The sequence below is a fragment of the Schistocerca serialis genome, chromosome 2, assembly GCF_023864345.2.
Source record: "Schistocerca serialis cubense isolate TAMUIC-IGC-003099 chromosome 2, iqSchSeri2.2, whole genome shotgun sequence".
Taxonomy (NCBI): Eukaryota; Metazoa; Arthropoda; class Insecta; order Orthoptera; family Acrididae; genus Schistocerca; species Schistocerca serialis.
Genome location: NC_064639.1, coordinates 743,646,242 through 743,657,374, shown reverse-complemented (window position 1 = coordinate 743,657,374; position 11,133 = coordinate 743,646,242). Strand labels below are relative to the sequence as shown.

Genomic DNA, 11,133 nt, shown 5'->3' with positions numbered 1-11,133 from the left:
ATTGAGGCTGCAAACACTAATAGGCTTCGATCTAGGAACCCGCCAACAAGAACAGCAAGGAACTGTGTACGAGAAGGTTTCAGTATCACAAATGCATGGTCTGAAAAATGGAACGCATGGCAAAATCATATCATGCCTTGCATCACACAAAAGCCACCTGGTTTTGACCTACCACGCAAAACGTGGTCCACTCTAAATAGGATTAGAACTCGTCATGGCAGATGTGCTTACTCCCTGTATAAATGGGATAAAATACTATCCCCTCAGTGTGACTGCGGAGAAAGTCACACCATCAGCCACATTGTTGAAGAGTGTTCCAGAAGAGCCTATAATGGGAGCCCCGAAGACTTCCTGCTCGACAGATTATAGTAATAGACTTGATGTTTGTTTGCAATCCTTAAACTTTGTTATATTAGTAATGATTGTTTGCAATTATTAGCGTTTCTTATATTAGTGATTTGTCTGTTTCTTTCTCCAGTGATCTTTGAATACTTAAAGACACAGTACTACACTCCTGGAAATTGAAATAAGAACACCGTGAATTCATTGTCCCAGGAAGGGGAAACTTTATTGACACATTCCTGGGGTCAGATACATCACATGATCACACTGACAGAACCACAGGCACATAGACACAGGCAACAGAGCATGCACAATGTCGGCACTAGTACAGTGTATATCCACCTTTCGCAGCAATGCAGGCTGCTATTCTCCCATGGAGACGATCGTAGAGATGCTAGATGTAGTCCTGTGGAACGGCTTGCCATGCCATTTCCACCTGGCGCCTCAGTTGGACCAGCGTTCGTGCTGGACGTGCAGACCGCGTCAGACGACGCTTCATCCAGTCCCAAACATGCTCAATGGGGGACAGATCCGGAGATCTTGCTGGCCAGGGTAGTTGACTTACACCTTCTAGAGCACGTTGGGTGGCACGGGATACATGCGGACGTGCATTGTCCTGTTGGAACAGCAAGTTCCCTTGCCGGTCTAGAAATGGTAGAACGATGGGTTCGATGACGGTTTGGATGTACCGTGCACTATTCAGTGTCCCCTCGACGATCACCAGTGGTGTACGGCCAGTGTAGGAGATCGCTCCCCACACCATGATGCCGGGTGTTGGCCCTGTGTGCCTCGGTCGTATGCAGTCCTGATTGTGGCGCTCACCTGCACGGCGCCAAACACGCATACGACCATCATTGGCACCAAGGCAGAAGCGACTCTCATCGCTGAAGACGACACGTCTCCATTCGTCCCTCCATTCACGCCTGTCGCGACACCACTGGAGGGGGGCTGCACGATGTTGGGGCGTGAGCGGAAGACGGCCTAACGGTGTGCGGGACCGTAGCCCAGCTTCATGGAGACGGTTGCGAATGGTCCTCGCCGATACCCCAGGAGCAACAGTGTCCCTAATTTGCTGGGAAGTGGCGGTGCGGTCCCCTACGGCACTGCGTAGGATCCTACGGTCGTGGCGTGCATCCGTGCGTCGCTGCGGTCCGGTCCCAGGTCGACGGGCACGTGCACCTTCCGCCGACCACTGGCGACAACATCGATGTACTGTGGAGACCTCACGCCCCACGTGTTGAGCAATTCGGCGGTACGTCCACCCGGCCTCCCGCATGCCCACTATACGCCCTCGTTCAAAGTCCGTCAACTGCACATACGGTTCACGTCCACGCTGTCGCGGCATACTACCAGTGTTAAAGACTGCGCTGGAGCTCCGTATGCCACGGCAAACTGGCTGACACTGACGGCGGCGGTGCACAAATGCTGCGCAGCTAGCGCCATTCGACGGCCAACACCGCGGTTCCTGGTGTGTCCGCTGTGCCGTGCGTGTGATCATTGCTTGTACAGCCCTCTCGCAGTGTCCGGAGCAAGTATGGTGGGTCTGACACACCGGTGTCAATGTGTTCTTTTTTCCATTTCCAGGAGTGTAGATCGGAGAGGAACCAAATGCAGTACTTTCTAACTATCGCATAATTCACTAGAAGTGATTCATGAGCCAAGGAGAAACGTAAATGAGGATGGTCTAATGTGGGTCTGAATCACGCTCTTCCTGAATGGGAGTCCAGTGTCTTAACTAGCTCGCTACCGTGATCGAAGGTTTCTCATAACGGACGATATAATGTTTAAGTGCTTCCCTATTAACTCACTGCTACCATCCAACTCGAGGAGTGAATGTTGCATTTGTGCGAAGTGTTACACTAATATCGCCACTACTAGCGTGATTTATAATCCTGTTATTTCTGATTATGGCTTCAAGTTTACCCCGATCCAGCGACTTTTTACTGTAACTGCCGATCTGATACGAATTTATACGAGCGAGTTTTTCTTTATTTTTCTGTTCAGATCATTTGAGCTTGATTCTATAATCCAATACAGCTGGTTTTGTGCTACTCCTTTCATACCCTTTCAACTACTGTACTCAACACTCTCTTTCGTATATTTTAGTATTTTTCTGGCACCACATATTTTCTAGTGCCAAGTTAAATATTCGTGGACAGCTCAATGTGTGCTCCACTAACTCTTATTCTTCTGCACAGACTACTTTCCGCGGCTCTTTGTTTCAACATTTCTTCCCCTTGTATTTCATCTGTGTTCGTAATTTTTCCCGTTCTTCGATTATAAGGCATTTCCATTGTTTCTAGATTATTATTCTCTTTACTTTGCATGATTCGCCTTTCACGTCCAAACGCTGCGTAGTCTGAAGATTTCAAGACATATTTTCAAAATTCTGTATGAATACACAATACCAGTAGGACTTCATTAGATTGAGGATTTTTTTTTCGTCTGCCCCTACGTACTTGTTACATTGTCCTTACTTTTGCCATCGTGAGCAACCTTTCTTCAGTGGTAAAAGTACTGTATAGCAGTGGAATCAACTTTGCTGTTAGACTATTCAATCTCTCAACAACACTTTCATCCTAGATCTTTAATCCTTAACCCATATTGTGAACACAGTTCCCTATTAATATTATTTAAACGGTTATGTCTTCATTACACTTTCTCGTAACTGCTATGTCACCTTCGAACCCTAATTCTGTATTTAACATTTTAAAAGTGTTATTCTTCTTTTGGAACTATTACTTCCGTCATACTTCTTCAACATACCAGTTAAAAACTTAACAGGGGGATCAGGCCTGACTAACACCCTTTTCAGCACGAACTTGTCTTTCCTCGTCCTAGGCATCAGATACTCAGGCATCGTTTTTATGAATGTAGATTTCTCCTATAGTTTATATCAGTACTAAAGTATGCCATCGACTCCTGCTAGCCGGCCGAAGTGGCCGTGCGGTTAAAGGCGCTGCAGTCTGGAACCGCAAGACCGCTACGGTCGCAGGTTCGAATCCTGCCTCGGGCATGGATGTTTCTGATGTCCTTAGGTTAGTTAGGTTTAACTAGTTCTAAGTTCTAGGGGACTACTGACCTCAGCAGTTGAGTCCCATAGTGCTCAGAGCCATTTGAACCATTTTTGACTCCTGCTATTTTCTCCGAAATCAGGTCACTCGCGTACTGTATTACTTCTAAAATAACGGGTTGAGTAGGACGCGAAAGAAGAAGAATAGCTCATTAATTCTGGAAGCTGGTGACAGTCTTCATTCGCAGGCTATTACAGAACACTTGTAGGCCAAGATCAAATTGTCTTGTGAACTGCCAACTACGAATTGCCAACTAACGCTTTAAGAACATTACGCACTGTTAGAGCGGATGGAATTCCATTTCTGTCACAGTTTGTGAACCAGAATACGACTGCATGCCACTGTTTCTGGAGTACAAGCGTTTTTAAAGGTTTCTTGAAATATTTCATGGTAGATCTGAACTGTTAACTTAGTTGTACATCACATTTCAGGTTTACGATATAGTACTTCAGAGATAAGAAATTATTTTCTGTACTTGTTAATACCTGCAGCCCCTTTTTGTTACTCTCTTTAAATAAGTATTTCCAACTGTTTTCTAGAATAATATCTCTAGAACTGACATACACTATCTGTAAACATGGAAAGTTGAGGAATCAGGATAGGAAGCGAAAAAAATGAGAGATACGGTTGGTTCAAATGGCTCTAAGCACTATGGGACTTAACATGTGAGGTCATCAGTCCCCGAGATTTAAACTACTTAAACCTAACTAATCTAAAGACATTACACACTTCCATGCCCAAGGCAGGATTCCAACCTGCGGCCGTAGCAGCAGTGCGGTTTCGGACTGAAGCGCCTAGAACCGCTCGGCCACAGCGGCCGGCAAGAGATACGGCTTGTAGTGCATGTAGTTCGCCGTTGCCATCCTCGGAACTATGGATCAGGCTCACATTAGATAATGCTTCTTGGATAAAAAAGCCTCATATTCTTACAGGAGATGGTAACAGTGAAAACTAGAAAAAAGTACTATGGATACATGTCCGGGAAAAATACTTGTTGCGATATGGGCTGATTCCAGGTTCCAGCTCTATAAATTGACTCTAAATGGTTCATATGGCTCTGAGCACTATGGGACTTAACTTCTGAGGGCATCAGTCCCTTAGAACTTGGAACTATTTAAACCTAACTAACGTAAGGGTATCACACACATCCATGCTCCAGGCAGGATTCGAACCGGCGACCGTAACGTTCGCGTGGTTCCAGATTGGAGCGCCTAGAACCTTTCGGCCACTCCAGCCGGCATGATCCAAAGTTCACACCTTACATTTGTACACTGATGAATGGAATAGTAAATTAACGCAAAAGCCGCATGCTGTCAGATGCAAAACCTTGGGTGACCATGGGGATATAGGTAATATGCTCACTGTAGTATTAATACGTGGCAGGCACTGTTCATGGGAGCCTACATGGGTAGAGCACAAATTAGGAGACGAGGTTTATTTCTTTCTGCGTGGCAAAATACCAGTCCTACTGAAGAACTTGAAGACGAAGAGTGCGGTTTATGCAAGACGGGACACAAGCTCGTAGTCTACACATCGCGTGATAGTACCTAACACAAACGTTAAACGATTGATGAGCGACGAATTGGTGGAGGGGATGTAGTAGCACGGAATTCCTGTACAGCTGACACAAGCCCTGACATTCATGGCTGTGGGGATATTTATAGCTGTTTGCTACTCCATGTAAACCAACGTTAACACGTTGCAGGATTGTGTGTCCTACTCATATGACGAGTTTGCAGGAATTCGAGACGATTTTAGGAATAAGGATCAAGGATACGTATGTATGGGTGGTAGCCACGTTGAAAACCTCATGTAGCGTCAACAGAGAGACGCTTGTCATTGAATAGAAAGTTTCATGTCTCAATAAGTAACTGTTTCCGGAAAAATATTATACATAGTACCTCTTGAAAGAATATGGAACACATTTCTTAAAGCCCCTCCATAACTTAGTGGTGTGAATGAGTGCTTCTAAAATATGGAATTGTATGAAATAGAGGTAAATGTGGGTATTCTGAAGCCCGGCAGCGTTTGTGGCGTGAGCTCCGCAACGTTTCATTTTAACAGAAGGCGTTTCAAGTCCATTTCCTGTCTAAATGCGCACATAACGTTAAACGTATTAGCCATTTTATTTTCCCCCTCCGAGAGTGTGCTTGACGCGGAAACTTATGACTACGATCTGACAGGTATTCTGCGACCTGGACACAAACAGCTACCGCGGCACGTGTTACCGTGTAAACAGACATGACGTCAGAAAGCTCTGGTGGAGAGCTTAGGGACGGCGGCAACAGACTTATCCGGAGAGGAGCCAATAAGCCGATAAGGTGGAGGAGGGGAGGGGGAAGGAGGGGGGAAGGAGCTAATGAACTGTGAGGTGCCGTGCGGGGGCGGAACAGCGCCTCGCATCCATCCTGGTACAGCTCGCCGGCACGATTGACCCTTTTCATAAGACTTCTGGTAAGTGGTAAAACGTTTTGTTTCCGCAAGCTGTGACATTATCTTTCAGTACCTAAAACATTGAGAACTTGTTGACAAAGAAAGCGACTTTCATAAGACGTTAACTTTCGAATTAGTATTGCTCCTTTCACGTCATTTACTTTGTCACAAGAGAAGACAGCACGCCAAAGTGGCAGCTAGCTGAAGGTAGAGCTTATGAAGGCTCAAAAGCGTCTGTCTAATCGCTACTGACACTAACCTCCGTTCCCAGATATTTTTTCAGTATTTTGTATTAAGATGCAACATCAACACAAGTATCAACAAGATGCTCCTTTCTAGATCAATGCTGTTATTTCAATTTTAGTCATCTTCTTGAAATATGGGAATGGTAGTTCTCTTAGTGATCTTTTTTAAGAGTTATCGTTTATATTTCGTCATTTCCAGTAGCTTGTACTTAATTTTCTTGTCATACTATTTGTAATAGCTCCCCCTGTACCCACAATTCAACCATTCGCCTTACAGTTCTACCTGTCTAACATCCAACATTCACTGCTGTGAAATAAACACTTAAATTATTTGAACAATTTCTTCCATATCCGGAAATATTCTTGAGTGCCAATTTGCTTTGTAACACTCTGTCTTTTATAACGTTACTCTCTGCATTGTTTACACAAAAAATTCTTTTTTTAAGTTTTAACTTCAATTGAGATTTAGAGGTAAATCTTTGGCCATTTGCGGTTAAGCTTTCATGAAAACCACTGCGATTTTAGCCGAATTGAAACGTTCCGAATTTGGTATCTATATCTGTGTTACAGTTTTTTTAATTTCTAAGAATGTTTATATTTAGCATATATTTATATCGTGTCTACATTTCTATACCGTTAGGATTATGATACACGAGAATTTATTCATGTGTTCTTCCATATACACGTATTACCACACTAATATCATACAGTTCATGTTATATTTCTTGGAGCACTTAAATCTAAATTTTGAAATTTTTTGGCAAGATGTACGTTAAATACTCAAAAAGAGAAATTTACTACCGAACACTCTAAATTTACTACTTCCATTTTGGGTGATATTGTTATTAGTAGTGATATTATGCGATCTACAAAATAATAAAACATAACTGTCTTTACAAACTATTTCTCTTTCATCCAGAATTTAAACTGAATTTTATGTTATGAGAAACCAAGTAAGATTATTATTTTAATACGTGAGGACGACCCCTTTTCTCATAAGTTTTCTCAGTAACTGTTCTCGTAACTGATCTTTATAACGTTAGTTTCACAGCAATGTCAAATAAAATGGAATAATTGATCACCGTTTTCCCTTAACTTTCTTCCTTTGTTCGACATGTTCCCTTATTCCAGTTAGTTTATTTTTTATTTCATTAAATGCTGTGCTAAATTATTTAGCTCAGATAGATTGCCTTATTATATATTGATTGATATTCAGTTTAATATTCTCTTTATATATGCTTATAAGCAGTGACATCTATTATGTAGCTGTTCAACAAGGTACTTCGTTCTTTCATTTCGCAACAGACTTCTTTCCTATGTCCACGTATTCTCAAATTAAACTGTACTTATCTCAAATTCAGTTGTGTTGTACCTATAAGCTGCTATTGATATTTCTCCTCCGTTTCTTTGAATTCTGGTTAATTGTTATCGATTGAAGTCCTACCAAATAAGTAGCACAGTAATTGCACGTAAGTCTGCTGTGTTGAATGGTCTTACCTCTGGCGCTTATAGTCCTCGTAGCGTAGAAAATGAAAAATACAATTGCTTCACAGGTAAATCGTGATAGGTAACTTGAATGTAAAGATGAAATCCAACATTTTTGTGAAACAGGTTAATACGTTAATGAGCCTTGGAACAATTCGTGAAGTGCTTGAACATTTGTGCAAACAATTCGTGTGGAACAACCAAGACTGTTTCTCTGTCTCTCTACTTAAGTATTAAGAATTGTTCCTGTTGCAAATGTAGCCATAAGATGTTTTTTTAATATACAACAAATTCGTTTGCTCTTACCCTTACATTATTAGATGGCGACAACACATATTTTGTCATTCTCTGTCATATATTCTCCAATAACTTTGCTCAAAAGTAATTGCATGGACGGCTACCAGCATAATACATTTATATACGGGGTTGTCTTATTGATCATTACATTTGTCAAATATTTCTGGTTTCTCTCTGTAATAACGAAAAGTGAAATGATAAAATGAAAATTTTTCTGCATATGTGTTAGTCTGTCTCAATGTATTGCTGCGAGGACAGCTATTTTAATGTGGTTTTCTTGTGTTTCAGATCTGCATCACAGGAACCAGCAGTACAGCTAATTACGGTCTCCTAGTCTCTATACAGCGGCACGATGCTCTGCGCAGTGTTGGTGCTCAGTTTTTGCGTAAGTCACCAATACAGAACTTACCAATATACAAACGAGTTTGGACTGTTGTATCTGTATATCATTACTGTCAAGACTTGTAACGAAAATAACATCGATCCTCACGAGGTCAAGAGCAGGATACTGTTCAGTGACATACAGTTCCCTTTTCCGGCGGGATGATACACCAATACGTGAAGCACAAAAAAATCAGCTTCGACGTAACATATTTTAACTCCATTTGTTTCATACGCTTACATGATACACTATGATTGGATAGAGACCTGTCTACCTTCCTAACTGACAACTGTAAATTTTTAGGACACGTCGGGCCGCCTACCTGTGTTGGGGGGAGGAAGTCAAAGAGCTATAAGTCGGTGGCCCGTTCCCTGATTTTTGTTTGAGTATTCAGCCAACTGTATAGCAGGCAGTCTGTCATTAAGACGTTTCTTCAAACAATGGGGGGGTATTAACATATGCGAACCATATACTTGTGTTGGCACAGCCAGATGTTCCCTTTGAAAATAACAAACATCACGTCCTACAAAGTGGCATATCCAAAATCAAGCGTATTGCTTTTTCTTAGGACCAAGAGTCAGCCGACTGGCTTTCTCACTGGGCTTATTCCACGTACTGAAGTGGTCCAGACATGGAGACATACGCGATATTACAAGTTACCTATCCGTATCAAATGCTCCTAAATGGCGTTCACAGTAATCGAAGTTCCTACCTTGCAGGTAAACGAAATATTTATTAACTGTAACCGGTAGGAAATAGAAGAGTTATTGGCACTGTGTGTCTAACCACTACACTAAGCTCAAATGTTTCGAATTACACCCGAAACCTTTTAGTAAATGATATGTACTGAAGGCAACTGGAACTCTTGCTGGTCCTTCAGAAAGTGACATTAAGCTGGGCAGCACGATTTGCGAGAATCGAAAGAAGTACAGAATGTTAGTACACACCTTTCACTTACTTATCAATGAGCATTCTTTAAAACAAAGAAACAAAGTATTTTATATTCACGACTAATTAATACATTATATTGCATTCAATTAGTACTTCTTCCATAGATCATGAGTACGACATTTTGTAATGATGTGGAACGTGTCAGTTTAACATACATTATCTTTACACGATATAATTCCTTTTTTGCACTTTACTATTATTTTTGAACTGGGATGAGTTATTAATAACAAATTTCATAAGTCTATATATGTTTTTGCGAAGGTACTATGAATATCCCGAGTTCATTAAATAAATGTCTTTAAGGTGATCTTGGGTGCGCTCCAGCTATTATTCTGAATACACACTTTTGTGCTATGGATACTTTTTCTCTTAATGATGAATTACTCCAATATACGATGCCATGTGAAAGACTTAATGAAAATAGGCATAGTATTATAATTTACTGATATGTTTATCAGCAAAATTTGCATTAACCCTAGTAGCATAAGTAGCTGAACCTAAACGTTTCGGTGGATCATCAATGTGTTCCTTCCAATTCAATTTCTCATCAATGCACACACCCAGAAATATTAAATACTCTGCCTCAGCAACAGCTTCTGTTCAAAGTCTATATTTATCAACGGCGTTACCCCATTTACTGGAAAGAACTGTATGTACTGTTTTCTCGAAATTTAGTGGGAGTCCATTAGCAGAGAACCACATAATAATTTTCTGAAATACATCATTTATAATTTCATCACTTGTATCATCAGCAAAAAGAACTAGCTTTGCATCTTCATGAATGTGGAGCGGCAAGTCATTAAAACATAATAAGGACGATAAAGTATTCAATGCTGAAGCCTCTGAGACACCATTCTTGGTCCTCTCAAGTTAGAGGAATCTGCTGATTTTTGCAAACTGGCTGTACTGTTAATTTCAACGTGCATTCTTCCAGATCAATACGAATTAAATCATTTGTGTACTGTCCCCCTCATACCACAACACATAAGCTTATCTAGAGGAATTTCATGTCTCATACAGTCGAGAGCCCTTGAGAGATCACAAAAAATTCCAATGGGTGATGTTCGGTTATTCAGAGCATTTAATATCTCGTCACTGAAAGCATATACAGCATTTTCCGTTGAAAATCCTTTCTGAAAAACAAACTGACATTTTGTTTATACTTCATTTTTACATATACGTGATACTTCTTTTGAATATATTATGGTTATCAACACGACAGCTGCGAATACAGGACAGTTTATTTTATTTCAGACGATTAATTGTGCTGTAACTACAGACTTACTATATGCAAGAAAGGTCAAAAAATATCACACGATTACATTGTTTTGCATTAGTAAGACAGGACTGTTCTTCTGTATCTCCTGTTACTTCTGAAGTGGCCGTTGAGCTTTCGTAAGAGGTTTCGTATATTCAGAGTGATTCAAAAGTTTGAACACAAATTGAAGAAGCTGATAGATGAGTCGGAATACAATAACTTTCAAACAGGTACTAAGGACCTTGGAAGCAATCGTGAGCCAGTGAAAGCTCTGGAGTGACCGAAACAACGACAATCAATATAAACGCCCCTTAGGTTCAGAAAAGATAGTGTACTGTTTTCTCTACAGTGTAGTACAGTACATTACAGAAGGCGTCCCACCCGCTACCATCACGATCTGCACAGGCATAACACCTTCCAAAAGAAATATGGCGCACTCTACCATGTATACCAGGCATCGCGTAAATATCATCAAACGCTGCAAGTATCCTGGTGAGAAGTGTTTCTGCGTCGTGAACTGGTGTCGTGTATACGAGGCTTTTGTTATGTCCTCACAAGTAGTTGTACGTACACAGAAACACCTTATCTTTGCTGAACTTGCGGCACGTATGCTTCGGTTGTTGTTCCTGACATTACAAACCTGTCACTGGATCACGATTGCTTTCA

General features: G+C 41.3%; 1 protein-coding gene across 2 annotated transcripts in view; it reads left to right on the top strand.

Moving 5' to 3' along the window:
* The first annotated feature begins 5,762 nt into the window (after positions 1 to 5,762).
* LOC126455689 (uncharacterized) overlaps positions 5,763 to 11,133 on the top strand; it is a 32,912-nt gene continuing 27,541 nt past the window's right edge. The window contains exons 1-2 of one of the 2 annotated variants that reach the window (XM_050091454.1): positions 5,763 to 5,870; positions 8,165 to 8,261. In XM_050091454.1, coding sequence (XP_049947411.1) covers positions 8,229 to 8,261 — 33 coding nt within the window. In that variant the 5' untranslated portion in view covers positions 5,763 to 5,870; positions 8,165 to 8,228. Of the gene's footprint in view, positions 5,871 to 5,926; positions 6,057 to 8,164; positions 8,262 to 11,133 lie in introns of those variants that run through there. The other variant, XM_050091456.1, reaches the window with a different exon arrangement.